Genomic DNA, 22,860 nt, shown 5'->3' on the forward strand with positions numbered 1-22,860 from the left:
TTCTCTTTAGAATTAGGCGTTGAAAGCTTTCTTTGAGCGACGTTTTTCCGCATCCGTATTATATAAGTACTCGTTATGAAGCAATCTGGATTTGGCTTTGATCGAAAAACGAAAAATGAAAATATAGGAAATGTAACAACGCGAAATGATAATTTATTTCGAGAAGTTTATGGAATTACTATGTAGACGAACTCGAATGGGGATAAAAAGCTATTAAGCTATTACATTGCATCTAAAAATAAGTTAAATCTAAGGTACACAATAGGAAAATTGAAAATATGAATACTAGATCATAAATTTGATCATTCCGCATATTTTTTGTGTTAAAACACATACACTACGATCCACTTTCGAGATGTTTTATTCAATTTTTATTTTCTATTTAGTTTTCTATCACAAAACGGATTGAACGAATTTATACACTCTGTGTATATCAAGTAATTAATTTATACCTTTACCCGATGTATTTATTGTTCCATTAAATTGTTGACTGACTTATGGCTGCTTTTATTTATACTAAAAAACTTTCTGGAACCTTCGGATTATCGAAATCTCGAGATAACCGTACGCAGAAATCAGAAACAGGACTGATTTTTATCAGCGGGTTCGTAAGAATGAATTAGAGAAGATTAATTTACAATATTATACAACCAGTACTAGTAAACATTAATGCTTTATGTGAACAACTGCTTCAAGGTAATCACGCATCTAGAAATTACGTGGATTCAGATCTGAAGATCGAAAAGGCCAGTACTTCAACCCTTCTGTATCAATCCAATCTCTAGGAGAATTCGTAACTCGAAATTGACTAAGGGGCTGACTAAAATGTACTGAAGCACCGTTTTGGAAGAAATTTAAGAAAATTTCCGTTAAGTTAGGTCTAATTTTACCCTTTTAGGGTTGATATAAAAAAAACAATATTACAAACATCAATAGAGTTGCATTGAAAACAATTATGGCCCTATGTGTTGATACCTCATAGGTTAAAAGTTGAGTATAGATAAAAATAAAATTATCATAAACCATACTCACATTCTTGTTTAAATGTGAAATATTCCGTTAGATGTCGACACTCGTGGTTACCACGAAGTAGAAAAAGGGTTGTAGGATAACACAGCTTCAATGCCCACAGGTACAACACACACTGTAACCAAAAGAAAAATACAGATTAGATCAAATTAGATTTTTTGCATCAAGTATAAATACCAAAAGCAATTGAAAAATTATTATAGGAAATTTATTTTCCGTCTTTATATGTTTTTCTTCATAAATCGTCTCTATTTTAGGTAAAAAGAATTGACATTTTAACCTATTTCGGCCTTAATCAAAATATAAATTTACAATTTACCATAATATATAAAGGTACCTTGTAATGATTGTGATTTTGTTTACATAGGACAGACATCGCAGTATTTAGAAAATAGATTAAAAGGTCATCAATACGAAGGAAAAATAAAGCAGCATTTAAAAACAACGAAATTTCGTTAAATGATTGTTTTTCAAAATATTTTTCATTAATATTGATACGCTTTTGTAAGTGTTTGAACCAATCGTCGAAGCATTTTTTTCATTCCGATTGAAGTACCTCCAAAAGTAGCATTTTTTACATACAAAAATTCTTATTTTCGAAAATCTACTGGAGATACTTAATTATTTTATTATGAATTAGTTTGATTGAAATTGAAAATATGAATACTAGATCATAAATTTGATTATTCCGCATATTTTTTGTGTTAAAAACCAATACACTACGATCCATTTTCGAGATGTTTTATTCAATTTTTATTTTCTATTTAGTTTTCTATCACAAAACGGATGGAACGAATTTATACACTCTGTGTATATCAAGTAATTAATTTATACATTTACCCGATGTGTTTATTGTTCCATCAAATTGTTGACTGACTTATGGCTGCTTCTCTTTATACTAAAAAACTTTCTGGAACCTTCGGATTATCGAAATCTCGAGATTTTATGAATTAGTTTGATGTATGATGATAGCACATTTCTGATCAAAAGTTTATAGATTATTTTAGATAGATAAACATTTCTGTTTGTTTAGTTTGATAAAACGTAGAATTGTTATTTGGGACAATAAAAAGCGCTTTCGGTACTGAATTTGCTCCATTCGGACCGAAAGCGAATTCGAATGAACATTTCCCGCTCCAAGCAAAATGAGTCTGATTAGTGTGTCGATTCATAACTATGGATGAAACCTGGATCCATCACCACACTATTGAAACGAAAAAATAGTCCAGATAGATAACTACGATAACTTATTTCCCAAAAAAGCAAAGGCGACTTCATGTTCAAAAAGGTAAAACGACAAGATGGAAGCATTACGCATCATTGATTTATAAAGTAAATGGAGAAGGTACAGAAATGGATTTGAAGAAAAAGAAAAATATTTTCCATCAGGGAAACGTTGTTTATTCAATTTCAAATTTTAATAGGCACTATGTATACAAAGTTTCCCGCATACTTGGAAAAGCTGGAGAGACTGAAGTTGTTGAAGTATATTAATTAAACATAAATTTACAGTGACATTATTTTTGTTTCATTATACCAGAAGCTCTTTTTCAAATAACTTCATTAAAACATAGGAATGATTCACATGTTAATATGTTAATTCAATTAAGAGATTAAATTAGTTTCCATGATTAAATTGAACTAAAAAACAAATGTAATGTCCTAAGCGTTTAATAAATTACCTTAAATTAGTGTAGCACACAGTAATATAGAGGGTGTTTCATAAATAATGTACGTTTACAATGTTCAATTTGTTAATTAAATAATCAAAATTTTTACCACGCAAAAATTTCGGCATAAATCTGAATATATAATAATCTGACCTCTCTTTGTGATAGGTTCCGGTAAATCTCGGATTCAAACAGAAAATTCAACAGAAATTTTTTGAAAAATGTTTATTACCGACGACTAATCGTCACACAAAAGTTTTTATTGGTCAAAAGATCACCGCCAATGGGTAATTAAATGTAAAAGCATGAAAAAACAATGTCTGATATACTAAAGAACGATTATATATCTTTTTTATAAGCCATTTAACTTTCTACGGTTCTCAAATATCGATTTAATTTAATGCTCAGTTCATTAAGGCAGGTATATAGATTTTCCTTTATATCCACACACTTTTCCGAACGACTGACCAAATCTTCGATTCCACCATGAAAATATGATTGCTGCTTAGAAAAAAAAAATGTTCATATTGAATTCCAACTTCGCTGTACTTCATTTTTGCGAACAATATGATGGATTCCGATAATTTTTTGACGAAACTACCTCAACAAATCAGTGTAATAAGTCGTGTTCGCGAGGAATTCCCAAAATATTGTAGCCATAATTTTTTTTTTAGTTTTTCGTGACCTTTTTTGGCACAGTCTCTCCACTCCATGGGATTTTCTTCCGATGTTAGATACTAGTAAGAGATCACAGTTAAATTTTTTTGTAGCTCTTGTCATCCACGAGATAAATGCCATGGAAAAACTAAGTTTAGAAGCCCGTACCACCTCGCCGGTTCAAGTTACGGCTTAGCCGCAATGTACACTTTTGAAAGGATTCAAATTCTGAAAAAAACTCTTGGTCTCGGTCGAAGCGATGCTATGAAACGCCACCGAGCTATATAAATATAAAAATAACAAATCGGGGAAACCTTTAAACACCTACTTTGGGGATTTTTTTGAGTGCTTACAACATAATTTCACGATGGGGCAGAAAAAAAAGCTTCCTTGCATCACACTGTATATTATAAAGCATATTATATTATAGATAGATATAAGTATAATTAATTTTAATTAGATGGTAACTTACCTCTATACTAAAATAACCCCTATCAACATAATCACCAAGAAAAAGGTATTTTGTACTAGCGGGTGGTCCTCCCACTTCAAATAATTTCATAAGGTCATAAAATTGACCGTGTATATCTCCACATACTGCAACAAAGAAAATACATCATCAGTAAACATATTCAGCTAATGAAAATAGTTTTTCTCAGCTAAAAATAACTCAAATTTACTCTTTTAATATGACTTTAAGAAGAAAATATAACGAAGACAAGGCTATATCCCCTGGTACGTATTTTTGAATAACATTTAAATTATATTAGATTGCAGAATACGTTAATGTGAACGTTAACTAGATAATCTGCATATTTTTTTGAATATCATCCGTTAAAGTGTGGAATTTAAATAAACAAAAAAACTAGTTACTATGCATAGTGAAATTTCGGTGAACCAAACTCAGCTCAGAAACGAACTCACTAAAGACAATATCAAGGTTCAAGATCCAATTGTTTCCAATCAATTACGTTAAAAATATCAAACTGAAAAGCGTGTTAAAACATATGTAATACATAATGAACATGTTGTTTGCTTTAAAGAATCATCAGATGCATGTATTGAATCCAATTAGTTGTTTAATGCAATTTGTGGTGATACGCAATCTGAAGAAAAAAGCAGCAGTCAAAAGATTTTATATAAAATTTGTACAAACAATACATATCCAAAAGGGAAAATCCCCAAAGAAGGTTTCTTTCTGATTTCTGATACTAATCATCCTATAGTAGAAAAAAGCTGCCTCAACAAACTGGTCGGCTGAAGAATCTACCGAAATAATCGCTTGGTATCACCAGAAATCGGCGTTGAACTGCAGTGGATCCTTAACCATCGAGATTAGATTGAAGAATGTTTTAAAAAAGTTCTTTGTACAGATAAATCTTTGTTTGAGCTATCCAGTTCAAAATGAACGTTCGATCCAGTGCCCAGGAAAAGATGATGCCACACTGGGTAGCCCCAACAATGAAGACTGGCCTTTGTCTTGCATTTTTAACAAAAAATTAGACACTAACTTTATCACAGATTCCAGCGAGATGAATGGAAATGCTTCCTAGTTCATTTAAAAAAAAATCAATTACAACCATTCCAAAAATACGCATTCCACATCCTGTACGGGCGCCATTAGTGCAGATAAGTGCGTTTGATATAATATATTCTCGTTCTTGATTTTTGATACATTTCAAACTGCTTTTATGAGATGATTTTGTGTACCTATACTCTTTAGAATCAATTATAAAATGCAAGACTCTTGCAGCCAGTTCAAGACCAAGACTATGCAAGACGAAGACCACATATGAGGCTGCAAGACCAAGAACGGTCTATGCAGGACAAAGACCACATATGACGCTGCAAGACTAAGAACGGACTATGTAGGACGAAGACCACATATGAGGCTGCAAGACCAAGAACGGACTCTGCAGGACCAAGACCACATATGACGCTGCAAGACCAAGAACGGACTATGCAGGACGAAGACCACATATGAGGCTGCAAGACCAAGAACGGACTCTGCAAGACCAAGACCACATATGAGGCTGCAAAACCAAGAACGGACTATGCAGGACGAAGACCACATATGAGGCTGCAAGACCAAGAACGGACTATGCAGGACGAAGACCACATATGAGGCTGCAAGACCAAGAACGGACTCTGCAAGACCAAGACCACATATGAGGCTGCAAGACCAAGAACGGTCTATGCAGGACGAAGACCACATATGAGGCTGCAAGACCAAGAACGGTCTAAGCAGGACGAAGACCACATATGACGCTGCAAGACTAAGAACGGACTATGTAGGACGAAGACCACATATGAGGCTGCAAGACTAAGAACGGACTATGCAGGACGAAGACCACATATGAGGCTGCAAGACCAAGAACGGACTATGCAAGACCAAGACCACATATGAGACTGCAAGACCAAGAACGGACTATGTAGGACAAAGACCACATATGAGGCTGCAAGACCAAGAACGGACTATGCAGGACGAAGACCACATATGAGGCTGCAAGACCAAGAACGGACTATGCAAGACCAAGACCACATATGAGGCTGCAAGACCAAGAACGGACTATGCAAGACCAAGACCACATATGAGACTGCAAGACCAAGAACGGACTATGCAGGACGAAGACTACATATGAGGCTGAAAGACCAAAACCAAGATCACGCATGCAAGCCTGTCTTGGTCTTGCATTTACTCATCAATACTAGAAATTGAACTAGGGATTAGATTAAAAAGGAAAAGTACCCGGTTCCATCGAGTTGACGATTAATTGGAGATGGAATCATTTTCCAACAGGACAGTGATCCCAAGCATAGTTAAAAATTAAGCGGAGGATATTTAGGAGAGAAAGAGGCACAAGGGGCGTTAATAAATATGTTTTGGCCTCCTCAAAGCCCGGATCTCAATCTCATTGAACTTTTGCGGTAAAAACTTGATAGAAACGTTCGTAATTGCGGTTCATCTTCGTGAGAAGGAATGTGGGGAATGCTTTATGCGAAAGTTGAAGTGATATATCAAAAAATTGATTGCCCGTATACGGAGATTTTTTGAAAAGAGCCGTAGAATGTGAAGGAGGATTGTTTTATGAAAAATCAGTTTACCTAATTAAAACCTTTTTTAGTAAGGATAGTTTTCAAGTATATCGATTGTGTTTTTAGATGTTTTGTAGATAATTTTCACCAATTTTATTACGATGGTCTTGAAATTTTGGCCTGCAGTGTATATTAACCGTTCCTAATTTTTTCCGGTGTGTTTATACATTATATTCTCGAACACTATTTTGTTTGCATTAAAAATATAGACGAAAATTATGAGTTTCAATAGCGTGTGTATAATAATTATTAACATCAACCGTTTTAGCAATTAGCAGAATCTTGTTTTTCGAAACCACATGACAAATAGAGAAATTGTTAATTTGCAAACAAAACCAGTATTTTCTCTACAAGCAAAAGATGAACAAAAGAAGGAAACAAAAGGGAAACTCGTTGGACTTTCCATTGCTATACACAAAATAAAGCGGCAGTTGTCTAGATATTAAAATTGAAACGAAATTTTGTACTTGTTATTACAGTTATTTGTTCGTGTAATTGAAAAAACAACCAATAAACAGAAATACACACAATCGATTTATTTGTGTAACGTCTCTCGGTCTAAATACCGAATTTTTACCATCAATTCCAAATATTGTTCGGGAAAGAACAATGTGCGTGCCAAAGGAATATTTGCTTCTAATTCGGAAAGGTTCGATGTAGAAAATGCTGATGACGAAGCTAGCAACCAATAAGATACTTCACACATCAATAAAACACTGAAAGGAAGCAACAGACAAGACATTCTATGGTACAAACCTAACCTAACCTAACGAAAAAGTCTGCGTCAGATCGTCCAGCATTCCTTATGGATCGCGAGCGTCTTTTAGGACAGCGAAACTGGTCATTGTTATCCAGCGCTGATTCCATCCAAATGGAAAACGATCTTCAATCGATGTTGATGCATATATTTGACTAGAAAAGGTACTTAGATCAAAATTAAAGATCCAATTTCCTTCTTGACCACATTAATGTACACTGAAAGGAAGCAACAGACAAGACATTCTAAGGTACAAACCTAACCTAACCTAACCTAACGAAAAAGTCTGCAGCAGATCGTCCAGCATTCCTTATGGATCGCGAGCGTCTTTTAGGACAGCGAAACTGGTCATTGTTATCCAGCGCTGATTCCATCCAAATGGAAAACGATCTTCAATCGATGTTGATGCATATATTTGACTGGAAAAGGTTCATGGATCAAAATTAAAGATCCTTCTTGACCACATTAATGTACACTGAAAGGAAGCAACAGATAAGACATTCTAAGGTACAAACCTAACCTAACCTAACCTAACGAAAAAGTCTGCAGCAGATCGTCCAGCATTCCTTATGGATCGCGAGCGTCTTTTAGGACAGCGAAACTGGTCATTGTTATCCAGCGCTGATTCCATCCAAATGGAAAACGATCTTCAATCGATGTTGATGCATATATTTGACTGGAAAAGGTACTTAGATCAAAATTAAAGATCCAATTTCCTTCTTGACCACATTAATGTACACTAAAAGGAAGCAACAGACAAGACATTCTAAGGTACAAACCTAACCTAACCTAACCTAACGAAAAAGTCTGCAGCAGATCGTCCAGCATTCCTTATGGATCGCGAGCGTCTTTTAGGACAGCGAAACTGGTCATTGTTATCCAGCGCTGATTCCATCCAAATGGAAAACGATCTTCAATCGATGTTGATGCATATATTTGACTGGAAAAGGTTCATGGATCAAAATTAAAGATCTAACCTAACCTAACCTAACCTTTTTTGGACAGCGAAACTGGTCAGTGTTATCCAGCGCTGATTCCATCCAAATGGAAAACAATCTTTATCCAATTTCCTTCTTGATCACATTAATGTACTTGTCGAAGAAAAATGAGATTCCCACAACATGGAAAGAAGTTATATTATAAAGTAGGTTCAATTTTGTGGAGGAGTTGGTTTATTTCTGGAACAGCTCTGTTATAGTAAAGATTTTCGACTACAGAGCGCGTGTTTCCGTCTATAATCATGGGAGATATGAAAAAATTAAAAGTACTGACGATAAAAAAGGAGCAGATATAAGAAAACGGTTGAAAACCTGCAGCATCAACGATAATAGATTACGAAGATAACGCCGAAGGAGCTGAAAGTGAATTACTCACTTGACCCCGCAGACTAACATCAACAAAGGATTGATAAACACAAACATTAAACAATATAAATTGCTGCTGTTATTGGGCTCTCTGCTCGTTTTGAAATATAAATAGAGCGAGAATAATTGAAAATCTGTAAAAACAAATATTCCTGAAAGTTCAACAGTAGAAACCAATTGCGGCTAAACATAATATACAAACTGACTTACAAAAAGAATTATTATCGTTTTCTTTGACAAAGAAGGTCAAGATTTTTCCTTGCTGATATTAAAATCTATGGAAATGATTTCCTGAAATTTTTAAAATTAAAATTACGTTTAATCACGAAATTACTGACTTCGATTATAATTTTACACACGAATGCGCAAAACTTTTATCTTATAAAAGAGATTAAATATGCATTTCATGGTTGGAAGTTATCACATTCTTCATGAAAGCGATTTGAGCGTTTTCAGAAACTACTACCGTAATTTGAATCACTTCCTAAGGAGCGGTTACGATAAGTGTTCGAGATTAATAAAAACCAAGTCACGCTTTTTCTACCAACAGAAAAAAAGTGTTATATTTCTGCCCTATATTTTACTTTCTTTAGTCGATATGAAACTTAGAAAGGGAAACTTGGAAAACTGAAAGTCATGCTTCGAAATCGTAAGTAACACGCTGTTGATAATACGATACTAGACAGAATTTCAACTCCAAGCGATAGATAAGTCACTTTACACGATATTTGAAATATAAAATGAAGTAAAAGGTTTTTAACACGTTGACTGACACGGCAAAGTTCAGAATTCCGTTTAAAATCACAAATCAAATCAAAAAGAGTTTTTTTTTTTAAAAAAAAAAAGGTGTTACGAGTTACCTCGTAGTTGGCTCTTCGCGGAAGCCAACTAGGAGTTAATACGTACGCAGACACGATTCTACCTGTCGCTTCTCTAAATTCTAAATCATATACACGCGTCCATATTCGTCAGTAGTATCCCAGAAATTGTCGAGTGCATTACATTTACGTCTTTCTTGACTTGACTGTTAAGAAAAGACCGCTGACTAAAAATGAAACTGAATACTACGCAAAGTGACTCCGAATTAGACGGGATTTTTGAGAATTCAAGTGATAGTGAAGATGACGTCGTCTCCGAACCTGAAGTTGATCTCGAATCTGAAATGTCGATGATTTCCCAACAGCAACATCAAATGCGAATGATAATTTGTGGACACATATGCAACAAAATCCTGAATTATTTCTGTTGCAAGAAAATGTTGGTGTGGTGTGTGAATTTCTTGCATTACTTGTGGAACAAACTAATTTATATGTTGCGCAAGAAATTGAAATAAAAAAATCTAATAAGTAACTTCTTCTAAAATAAAACTGACCAAGTTCAGAGAAGAATTCGACGTCGCGTTGATTGGAGAAGAGATTTAACAGCAAGAGCTCCATTATTTAGCGAGTCTACCGAAAAAAAGTAGCGTCCGACAAAGCCGTATGTACCCAAACAGAAAAACGCAGAAAAATCGCGTTATTTCTGTCCAGCATTTAAAGAAAAGCCAACCCTTTGTGCGGAAGATTGCTTTAAGAAGTTCCAAAAACAATAAAATATTATTTTATTTCGTTAATTTGAACTAATTGTTATAATTATATTTTTTGTTCCTACACAAATATGGCAAGTAAACCACCGTACGAGATAACTCGTAGTTGGCAGTCAACGTGTTAAACTCGTAAAAGAACCGAATTTAAAAAGAAGTAGGTCTTTCAACCAAAAAATTATCTAAATAATGTGCAATAATGACAAACAATTCACATAACCTCAAAATTTTCAAAACATGGAAATAAAAAACGTAAGAAACGTTTGTGAGCTTGTAGGCGCGTGCAAGTGAAGCCTGTAATGGTACAATGGGTATCAGCATGTCCCTTTTATCAAAGACAGATTCGTAATCGTAAAAATATAAAATTGTAGCAATAGGAATTTATTTTTTTTAAATAAAAATGATATTTTCATAGCTATCATTAAATGCTTATTGTAGAAGTTGTGGCTATAAGTAACGAGACTAGAAAAAGTACGCATGCGTCAAATATTAACGACTGTCAGCTGTTTATCCTACTGTAGACAAACCAGTGTAGCCGTTGTCTTAATTAGCAAAAATATTTGAATATATCGAAGGTGCTAATAAACAAATATACGTAGTTTAAAAATAAAGTATTATGTAATTTTAGTCTAGATTTCTAAAAGCGAACAGCATAGAGTTTCTTTGGATTTTTTAGGAGAAGATACAAAAATTATAATTACAAATGTACGTTTCGGTATATATTTTTTTCTATTCTATTGATTGGTTACCCATTTTAAGGTTTCCCTTGGTTATTTAATCTTAATTACCCTCGTAAGAAACAATTATGATTTTCAGGGGTTTCACCTTATTAGAAAATATCGAGTCGCAGAAAAAGTGGAAAAAATCTCAACGGGATTGATGAATATTTTTGGAAAAATTCAAAAAAAAATTATTTTGAATCAAAATTTGTCATTTTTTTAACGATAAATTGTTTTAAGAATATCAACGTTGGTATCTAAGATATAAAAGACCCTAAGACCCCAAATTATGCTTGGAAAAACTATTGAATTACGATAATATACGGCAATCGAAAAGTAAATGTAGAAATTTAGTTTCCACTGAATTCATTGGTATGGACAAAAATAGATGGGACTATGTGGGCCCAAAAATCAACCCCTTTGCGCACAATGCAAATAAACCAATGCAATATATATTCCATTCGACAACAGAGCAGCCTTCCAAGCACTCGAAATTTTGTAAAATTAAGTCTCTGAACTCGCTAGGAGCTAACAATAAAATTACTATGAAGTGAGTAACCACAAACTTTCATAGGTTTCCCAAGAAGCCATCAAGTAATGAACTGGGAAATGGGGAAATGAAAGAAACTTAAAACTCTGGAACCAAGAAATTTCTTATCTTACTAATTGGAATCTTCAGTTGCAAAAAAATCATCTATTACAGAACCTGTTAATCAAAGGATTAGAAGGCAGCCTCATCAAGTTGATTAAACGTCATCGCACACGCCATGACCGAAGGAAAATAGGAATAAAATACGTGGAACTACCCCGAGGGCAAAAAAGAATAGACATTTCCACTAACCCCATAAAATTATGAAAGAAAATGAGCCCTGGAGGAGACTGATGATCCCAACAGATAAGATATGGTGGAGTAGTCATGTAGGAAAGCCTTTTAAGTTGATTAAGGTCATCGCAAACGTCATAACCGAAGGAAAATAGGAATAAAATACGTGGAACTACCCCGAGGACAAAAAAGAATAGACATTTCCACTAACCCCATAAAATTATGAAAGAAAATGAGCCCTGGAGGAGACTGATGATCCCAACAGATAAGATATGGTGGAGTAGTCATGTAGGAAAGCCTTTTAAGTTGATTAAGGTCATCGCAAACGTCATAACCGAAGGAAAATAGGAATAAAATACGTGGAGCTACCCCGAGGACAAAAAAGAATAGACATTTCCACTAACCCCATAAAATTATGAAAGAAAATGAGCCCTGGAGGAAACTGATGATCCCAACAGATAAGATATGGTGGAGTAGTCATGTAGGAAAGCCTTTTAAGTTGATTAAGGTCATCGCAAACGTCATAACCGAAGGAAAATAGGAATAAAATACGTGGAACTACCCCGAGGGCAAAAAAGAATAGACATTTCCACTAACCCCATAAAATTATGAAAGAAAATGAGCCCTGGAGGAAACTGATGATCCCAACAGATGAGATATGGGGGAGTAGTCATGTAGGAAAGCCTTTTAAGTTGATTAAGGTCATCGCAAACGTCATAACCGAAGGAAAATAGGAATAAAATACGTGGAACTACCCCGAGGGCAAAAAAGAATAGACATTTCCACTAACCCCATAAAATTATGAAAGAAAATGAGCCCTGGAGGAGACTGATGATCCCAACAGATGAGATATGGGGGAGTAGTCATGTAGGAAAGCCTTTTAAGTTGATTAAGGTCATCGCAAACGTCATAACCGAAGGAAAATAGGAATAAAATACGTGGAACTACCCCGAGGACAAAAAAGAATAGACATTTCCACTAACCCCATAAAATTATGAAAGAAAATGAGCCCTGGAGGAGACTGATGATCCCAACAGATAAGATATGGTGGAGTAGTCATGTAGGAAAGCCTTTTAAGTTGATTAAGGTCATCGCAAACGTCATAACCGAAGGAAAATAGGAATAAAATACGTGGAACTACCCCGAGGACAAAAAAGAATAGACATTTCCACTAACCCCATAAAATTATGAAAGAAAATGAGCCCTGGAGGAGACTGATGATCCCAACAGATAAGATATGGTGGAGTAGTCATGTAGGAAAGCCTTTTAAGTTGATTAAGGTCATCGCAAACGTCATAACCGAAGGAAAATAGGAATAAAATACGTGGAGCTACCCCGAGGACAAAAAAGAGTAGACATTTCCACTTTTCAACTAACCCTGTGAGAATGTGGAGGAGAGCGAGCCGCAAAGGAGACTGATTCCATGCGGTAAAACTGCAGATCCACAACAATCGAAGAGAATTCTGTCTTATCTAATTAACTGGAATATTTCAATAAACAAACATCGCACATTAAAGATCGTGCTAATCGGAATTGGAAAGATCTCGAGTATCAACTTGATTAAGGTCGTTACGAACACCAGTACCGAGGAAAAGAAGGAATAATGGTACTGCTAACCTGAAGTTAAGAAGAGCTACACCAAGGCACGTCTTTCTCGAACACTATAACATTCAAAATTCAAGATCAATATCCATAGACATCTTCACACGGCAGGCACCACTCGAACTACTCCAGTTTAGTCTTTTGTACATAAAACAAAGAATATAATGGAGATGGAGATAGAATCTCTTATTGAAATGTATCGTTCTTTGAGGAATTGATTTCGCGTAGTTTGCACTACACACTAACAGAGATAAATGCATGATTCACTCACTTCTGGTATTAGTATTTTCCAGAAAGCTTCTTATAACATTAGTCGAATAATACTTAATGTCCATGATAAATTTCATTAAAATAGGAAAAGCCGTTTTGAATTTATAATGAAACACAAAAAATTTTGTCTTCAAGGTCTCCAGAAACTAAACTGATCGACTTAGTACCAAGTTAAGTCCACTGGAGTCGGTCCAAAAATATTTTTATATGTGTATATGAAGATATTGTATGAAATTAAATATTTTTTATATAAAAACAATGCTAAAACTGTCAACTTCACTTTTCCATCGATATTAAAACATAATATCGTCCTCCTATATATATAATAATCAGTTTACACCGGAACAGCTCTAGTTACATCGTGTAAATTAGTAGTTAATTTGCATTTATGCCGTTCATCATCATTAATAGCTATTGTTTATCGTTTAGCATTAATTTATATTGATTCCATCGCGTTTTGAATTTACGTAAGCTCGGAATCTTGTCGAACTGGCCCAAATTAATTTATTCAAAATAACTAATATTGCAAAACATTTTTTTTTTTGGAAACTGTTCATCACTAATTCAAAGGTCAACAACATCTGCTAAGATTATTAAAAATATCTGTCATTAAATCCGTTGTATAAGAATATCATGGGCAGTTTAAAAGGAAAATTTAGAGTCCTCTAACCACAGATGAAGTGTTTATTAATGTTTATAAATAGGTATGTTGAAGGTGTCTATAAAAATCAAAAAAGTAAAAGCAAAAAGTCTAAATGTCTTGTATGATGACTAAAGCAGTGATGAATGAGAAATCAGAAGAACCCCAGCAGGAATACAAAGACACCGCAATCGAAATGAGGTAGTTGCAAGTGAAGTAGGTCACAAAAAGATTCCAAAACGCAAAAAAAATGGATGTGGAAGATGGACAAAAGAAAAGCCGCCGATCCGACCAGAACACGAAAATAAACGCGCAAAAATGGACCGAAGACTTACTTTTAACTAAAACAACTTGAACAGAGTGGGAAATTTGAGGGAAAGACACCAAATTTTGGTTCGTAAGGAGTATCATAATACCGATAATCAAGTACTTAAGAAGAAACTGCAAACGCAACAAAAAATCATGATGAAGACAAGCGATTGATGTTTACTGAATCATTTGAACTATAGGACGAATTTGAACCAGAAAAAGTACTTGATATAATGGACGTGAATCAGAAAAGATGCATCCAAGAGCAGGAAAACGACCTGAGCTAGAACTGGGATGCATTTTCCTTATCACAGCGGGAGGCACAAAAAATTTTACGTTTCAATAGTACTTATATTGACGTCATGTTTATTGACAATATTGAAAAGTTAATATTTGTGCGTATGCAGTAAACAATTTATTATAGACGTACGTAGTTCCAGCATTGCCAGATTGTTTATGAAAAAATTAAATCAATTATTATAAGTTATGTTGCTTTTTTTGTCCCTGTATGTAAAAATAATAACGTTTGTTTATGTAATATACAGTATGTCGCATTGAGACACCGTCATTTAATGATTATTCTATTTAAAAAGTACTTGGAACTAAAAAAAAAAATATTACAAGGACCACTCTGTATATTTTGAGACGCCACGAGTTAAATCTGGTAATATTGCTACTTTAAAATAAGTCAACCGTTTAGTAATAAGCTTTGACTTCATTTGGGTTGCTGCTATCACATACAAAAACACAAAAAATATGAAAAAAATGGATAATTATCCAGATTAGGTTACACCGATTTCGTTAAAATTTTAGTATGTTACAGAGAGAATTATGCTGAATAATTTGATTCACATAGTTTTTCAACTTTGAAATTCCAGAAAAAGAAAAATAATTTGTATTTCTTCATTTCTTTATGATGGAACATAAAATTTGCAGAGAATTTAGGCTAGTTAGTACCGTTAGTAAATCTATCAATATTTGTTTTTTTTTTATTCGCGTTTGACCATGAAAAAGATAAGATTCTATGAATTTTTGTTTATTACTGTTTATTGATTGATATTCTATCAATATTCTTAGTTAAAATTAAAGGTTAGGTTAGATAAAGTTAGGTTAGGTTAGACATGCGAAGCTAAACTATGATTTACAAATTAGTTTTCTTTTTCTGGAAATTCAAAGTTGAAAAACTATGTGAAAGGATGATTTCCGCGCCCTACATATATATATCAAATTATTTAGCATAATTTTCTCTATAACCTACTAAAATTTTAACGAAATCGGAGGGGTGTAACCTAATCTAGATAATTACCAAAAAGCTACGGACTACTGATAAGAAGTGGCAAGTTAAAAGTAATTTAGAAAAGGCAAAGGACCTATACGAGTTTTTCTTGCTGTAGAAGGGCCGAATAACCGAGACAAGGACGGATATTATAATAAGATTAACGATTCTTATCCTCCTAAAAATAGCCAGTAACTGTCGACATCATTGTTGATAAATCTTTGACCACCGAGTCTGGGAACAGAAAATGATCCGAAGGGGTTAAATCTGGCGAATAGGATGCATGAGGTAACAAATCAAACTTCAATTGAATAATTTGGACCATTGCCATTGCTCAAACGTTGCAATAAGTTAATAATTTGTCCTTTTTCTAGATAGTCAATGAAAATTGATCCCACGTGGATCCTTAAAAACCGACGCCTGCAGACGGAACGGTCTTTGCCTTCTGTAGAGCCGATTCTTTCTTTTCAGTCCATTGTTTTGATTGTTCTTTCATTTCGGGTATGAAATGGTAGACCTACGTTTAATCCATGGCTATGAAACACTCGATGGAAACATCTTCACAATCTTGCCTACAGCTTTCTCGTGATCAAACTTTCAGTTAACAAGCACTATGGATAGCTCCCAAGCAAATCTAAGCAACGTGGTGTCTTCAAACTTGAAACATATGCTGTTTAGATTTTGTACTGACTTGAAATATGATGAGGAACTGTATAAATAACAAAGGATTGTAGGATGTTCTGTTTTTCCATCCGTAAAATTTTTTTCGATCTAAACGGACGGACTTTTAGGCACTTGGTGTAAAGTGCAGTGATCTGGGAGGTGATTTCTTTCAAGATAAATAAAATAATTGTAGTTTTCTTGTAGATAAAAGCAAATAGTCGTCGTATGAATTTGCATTTAGTTCTAGCGCGAGTAACTTTGTTCAAATTATATCTTCCAAGTATTTATACTTAAATCGAGAGCTAGTGAATTAATGAATTCCAATTTGAAGTTGTTTGTGTGTACACATAGGATATGCTATTAGCATGCACGCATCTTTTCCGTCTTGAAAAGAACAATAGCACGCGATCCACCGGTTGAGTTGAATTGTGTGATAAATGACCTTAAACTAACCGTGTCTCAACTTGGGAGTCGTATGTGTGAAAACCATTTATTAGTTTCCATATTTATAAACTAAATAATTCTGTACTCGTACTTATTATGGTTTTTTTTACCTTGAAAATGATTTTTAACTATTCAAAAGGTCAAAAATATAGAAATCAGCATGAATTAATTTTTTTTAATCTATTCATATATACGTTTTACTTTTAACTGACCTCTTATATACAGTGTGATACACTATAAAATAGATTTTCAAAAGGAATTAGAAGGAGTTGTTATACAGTCAAGAAAGTTGATTGGATAAAAATCCCGCTTACGAGGTGATACCCAAAAGTAACCGGAATAGCATTGCCATGGGTGGAGCTTTTGTAGTACTGATTTCTGCCGCTAGAGCAACTCGTAGCCAGTTCAGTGCTACGTTGACCGTTTTTGATAGTGCTGTTTAACTGCTGCTTCTTTTTTATGATGGCAAATTTAAGTCAACAACGTGCCGCTGTGAAATTTTGTTTTCTACTCGGTAAAAACGCTGCTGAAACTGTTTTAATGTTGAAAACTGCTTACAAAGATGATGCTATGGAGAAAACTCAAGTGTATGAGTAGTTTTCTCGATTTAAAAATGGCGACATGTCGATTGATGACAAACCTCGCTCTGGACGTCCATCAACTTCCCGAATCTATGAAAATGTCAGTGGAATATCTTGGAGTTCGGTTCAGCAAACAGGTGATTGGTTTTTCCACCATGAAAACCCACCTGCACACTCAGCCATCACTGTTAGCCAGTTTTTGGTTAAAAATAACGCCGCCCCACGCACCTTACTCGCCTGACCTGGCTCCGTGCGACTTTTTCTTGTTTCCACGCATGAAAAGGGACATGAAAGGACGGCGATTTGAAAACATTGAAGACATCAAGGAAAGATCGAGACAGGAGCTTGCAGCCATATCCAAAGATGAGTTCAAACAATGTTTCGAACAGTGGAAGCACCGCTGAGACAAATGTAATGTAATGTAATACATTTCGGTTATTTTTGGGTACCCCCACGTATACACGAACTTCATTGGGTATTTAGAGTTTGTTTTCAATACGTAAATATTAAATTCTGTTAACTATCGACATTTATCTATGATTTATCGAAGTATGGTGGTTAACATCTCACATTGTAAGATACCAGACCGATGGTAAACTTTTACTTATACTCAGGTTTCGAAATAAAGAGTTTAACAAGAATCGGATCACTTAAGGGGGATAAATCCGGCGCTAACAACAAAAAAACTCTTTAAAAAAGTCATCGCCAACATAATTAATTCGAGTACTACACTAGAAGACAATCAAACGTACATAATACTACAGCGTAAGAGGGAAGAATTTGACTTTTCGTTAATGTAATAACAAATCTTTCTTCAGACCAGATAATAAGATATGGATGTTAGTGAAGTGGTTGCATTATGTACATAGTATTTTGACAAAAGTTTCCGAAGCTACTGTCTATAAATTAAGTGAAAAAAAGGTATGAAATCATTGATATTCATACTTTCTCTCAACAATCTATTAAAAACTCTCGAAAATATCAAGACCTGAGATATTTAATTTCAATTTGTTGTAAAATATACGAGGGCGACGATATATATTTTGATATGAAATAAAACTACAAATCTTGTCAGTTTTAATGATTTTATTTATGTTAATCTACATCATATCTAACAGTTGAAAATATAAAGTCTAATTTGAACACAAAGTCCTTATCTACAAGTCTGTCATCCAGCCTATATGGAATAGAGCTGTGGAGTTGCGCTTCCGAATCTGAAATAAACATTATTCAGAGATCCCAATCGAAAATAATCCGTCGAGTACTAGTTGCTCTATGCTGTGTATCAAATCACACCATTCCCATGGATCTGGGAGTACCCACTTTACAAGAAAGGATCATAAAACACACAAATCCACAACTAGAGGAATTATTGAGACCAAGAAATGCAAAAAGACTGAAAAAACACCTAGTATGAGGTATCAGAGGTTACATTAGGGAATGTAAACCTCATGAAGACATTATAGATGTTAGATTATCTAGTACTAGCGAGAAAATTAACTCAAAGATTGTAAATAATTGTTAATAAAATTTTGTCACAACTAAAAAGTCTACATCAATGTACTGTAACCGAAACCTGCACAAATTGAATAAATCTGTTGTTTAGCTTCATCTATATCTTCTGCCGGGCGACGTAGAGCACGTAAATTAATAATCACACGTGGCTAAATCAGGCGAATTTGATGGATGTTGAATGACTATCAATTGCACCAGAAAATCCAAGTGCTACTAAAAGATGATGGTATTTTTAATATCTTTAGTTTCGTAACCTCGTATTAGGGCATTCCATGCCATATTTATCAATTCCTTTCAGATTTTTATATCTTTTTAAGTAACTTAACAAACAAAACCATCAAATTCACGTAAATTTTCAATTTTATTTTTCAAATGTTACGTAATTTTTATTTGGTTGGTTCTGCTTTTGATTTTCTCAAAATCTACAAGAAATAACAAAACAATAATTTTGTTTGACGCATATTTGGCACTTGTTAACTTAGTTACTTGCCAGCTCGTTTGTTATTTCACATGCAGGTATCAAATTTAAATACGCTAATTACAAGTAATTATTACGAATTGTTAAATTTTATAAGCTCAGATTGTCTTACCAGATGAAGCTTCTCACTTTGTTAGTTTCAATTTTTTTATCAAATACACACACTCCACAACTCATTCTGACAGAAATCTTATTTCGAATCTCGAGAAGTTCGCGCTCAATCTTCTTCATATACTTCTAGTCTATGAAGGATTCCAGGAGGACTTTTTGTGTCGTGAAGGATTAACTCTGACCTTCTAAAGATGCGATGAAAAGTAGATTTGTCTAAACAACCCTAACATGGAAAATAAATGGTTAGAAAGCATTTATTTACCAGAGATCCTTTCGAGCGGAAAGTCTTGTTGAATGTCCGATGGAATTATGATTTAGTGTACATCGAAAACATTCCGTGTGATCGAGCTATCAATACCGAGGTTTATGGTTGAAATATGATGATATGAGGTTTTACCGGAGGCATATTTAGGTTGGCTCCAAACGGGAACTAGTCCAACAGCGACTATCGATGAAAACAAATAAAGAAAAATCCAAATATCGGGGTAGGGGGTTCATTAATAATAAAATAGAAAGAGCCCTAATAGAACAACAGAGCTATAATAAAACAGGGAAAAAAGCACGAATGGGGAATGTAAAGAAGAAATTGAAAAGAGAAAACAAGCCAAACAGGAACAGATAAATAAAATAAAACTTTTTTAATCATTCACGCCTCACATTGACACATTGTATAATAATAAAAATGAATGTTTATAGATAAAATGTTTACTAATAGCAAAACCATTTGGTTTCGTTGCAAATTAGGGCGAAGGAAGCAAAATAAGCGAGGTTGTTTGAGTTTGCAGCTTTTCTGAAAACTTCGCAAACACGATTGTCGACTCAAAGTTCACAACGTAATCGATATGTTGGCATACAAACTCCTACGCGAATCAGTTAACAGGTGATATTACTACTATTACTCATAGGTCAATGTATCGATGTTCTAAGATCTAAAAGTTTTCTATAATTTAAATAGACGAAGGTTACAAGATGTCTCAAGGACATAGTATCAATCGATAAGCGACTAGACCAACTACGAGAATAAAATCCCATCGAGATTTATAAATAAGAATCGTAAAACATATTTTTTAATTAATATTTGATTTAATATTAAAAAGATATTGCCTCTGCTTAAAATTTGATCTCTAAATTGCTTATTACCAAGTGAACAAATTGGTAATCAGATAAACTCTTCGAGTTATTACAAATTTCAAATTGAAATTGTAGCAAATGGAAAAAAATCTCAAGGGGAACTGAATATAAATATGCCAACAGCTTTTTTAACTTATAAGATTACGAAACTGGGGTAGGAAGTTACTTCAAAAGTGATTAAATTAATCAATTTAACGATCTTCGTACTGAACTACTAGATTCGATAATTAACAGTTGTGGCATTAAAGCAAAGAAGATTGAGAAGATATGAAGTTTGGAGTGTAGAAAGTAAGTTGTAATTAATAAGAAAACATATGACTTATTATCGAATTGAATATATACCCTTCACACATATCTAACCAAGGGTATATTCCATTCGAAGCACTGCTGGAAGTCATCTTCTGAAAGCTACTTCATAACTCGAACTTTTTAAAATAAATTTCTCCTTGGAAAATAGATAGAAATCGCAAGCCACAAGATCTGGTGAATATAGAGTCTGAAATGTTGGATTTGGTGAAACGTATTGTCTTGTTGAAGTTGATAACTCATAATATGTCTTCTAGGTCATGTTGAAGCTACACCTTGAAGGCTACAGCAATGAAACTATACTTAAAGCAAAGAAGATTGAGAAGATATGAAGTTTGGAGTGTAGAAAGTAAGTTGGAATTAATAAGAAAACATATGACTTATTATCGAATTGAATATATACCCTTCACACATATCTAACCAAGGGTATATTCCATTCGAAACACTGCTGGAAGTCATCTTCTGAAAGCTACTTCATAACTCGAACTTTTTAAAATAAATTTCTCCTTGGAAAATAGATAGAAATCGCAAGCCACAAGATCTGGTGAATATAGAGTCTGAAATGTTGGATTTGGTGAAACGTATTGTCTTGTTGAAGTTGATAACTCATAATATGTCTTCTAGGTCATGTTGAAGCTACACCTTGAAGACTACAGCTTAAAACAAAGAAGATTAAGAAAATACGAAGTATGAAGTAGAGAAAATAGGTTGGAATCAATAAGAAAAAATGTGGAACATAGAAAAAAATATTGAGTGGAATTAGAAATTCCTCTAGATAATCCCCATGTCTAACCACCCTTTATAGTTATAAAAATGAACAGAATAAAAACAACAAATTAACCTAATTACTAAAAACGATGAAATATTGCGAAAGAAAAACGTGTTTTCGTAGTGTTATACTAAAAAATTGATCCACGAAGGTAAAGTGGAAAATTTTTCGAAAAAGACGTAATATCGGTAGCAACTATCGACTTTTGTATAAAGCCTTTCATTGCGTCAACGTGACCTTATTTACATAGTTCCAATTTACCGACAACCCCGTTTTGTATTCCACTAATTCCCCGTCAGCTATAACAGTTATCGTTGAACCCTCTACCTTCCACTTGAGGGCTTAATTAACTAGAATAATAAATTCATTACCTGATAAGGTCCACAACGGGATCGTATTCAAATTTCTGTCAATTTGTTCTATATATAATAAAATAAATATCTATTTTACAAGTAAAAACACTTTCTACGATAATAGTCCCAGAAAAGTACCTGACCCAACAAAGAAAACACAAAAATTTTGGAAAAAAAATAAATTTACTTCCCAACTTAATCTCCTTTCAGATCCACACACTTCGACATCGCCTCTTCATTGTTGGAATATCTTTGAAAATAATCCGAAGGGGCTAAATCTGGCTAATAGAGTGCTTGGGGTAACAATTTAAACTTTTATTAATCAATTTCGGCAATTGCAATAACGAATTTGTTAGCTGGTGCATTGTCTTGATGAAACAACATTTTCTTTTAGCTAATCGCCGTTGATAGTTTTTTCCTTTTTCAAGTTAGTCAAAGAAAAATATCCATAAAACCGATGCTATGCTCTACAATTCAGTTACCACCATTTTATCATTGCCCATTAACTAAATATTTAGCGAAAATCATATTGAAAAAAGTTTGGAGCGCTATAATTAAAAACTTATGCGTTATACAAAAAAAAATTTCAAATAAAAAAGATGGCAAATATTATTATCTACAATAATGATCTTCGCAATTTTTGTCGTACGATGCGCGGTTAGCGAGATATTTAATAAAACGTGTCTTTCAAGATGGTGGCTAAAGTGAAGCCCAC

The 22,860-nt window shown here is 34.0% G+C and overlaps 1 protein-coding gene across 1 annotated transcript in view; it reads right to left on the minus strand.

Moving 5' to 3' along the window:
- Positions 1-22,860, minus strand: part of LOC130900250 (uncharacterized) — a 136,170-nt gene that overhangs the window by 88,207 nt on the left and 25,103 nt on the right. The window contains exons 3-4 of the mRNA XM_057810755.1: positions 3,829-3,953; positions 1,033-1,144 (exon numbers count right to left, since the gene is read on the minus strand). Of these exons, the coding sequence (XP_057666738.1) occupies positions 1,033-1,144; positions 3,829-3,953 (237 nt within the window). The remainder of the gene's footprint in view (positions 1-1,032; positions 1,145-3,828; positions 3,954-22,860) is intronic.

The sequence above is a fragment of the Diorhabda carinulata genome, chromosome 12 (genome assembly GCF_026250575.1).
Source record: "Diorhabda carinulata isolate Delta chromosome 12, icDioCari1.1, whole genome shotgun sequence".
In the NCBI taxonomy this organism is placed as follows: domain Eukaryota; kingdom Metazoa; phylum Arthropoda; class Insecta; order Coleoptera; family Chrysomelidae; genus Diorhabda; species Diorhabda carinulata.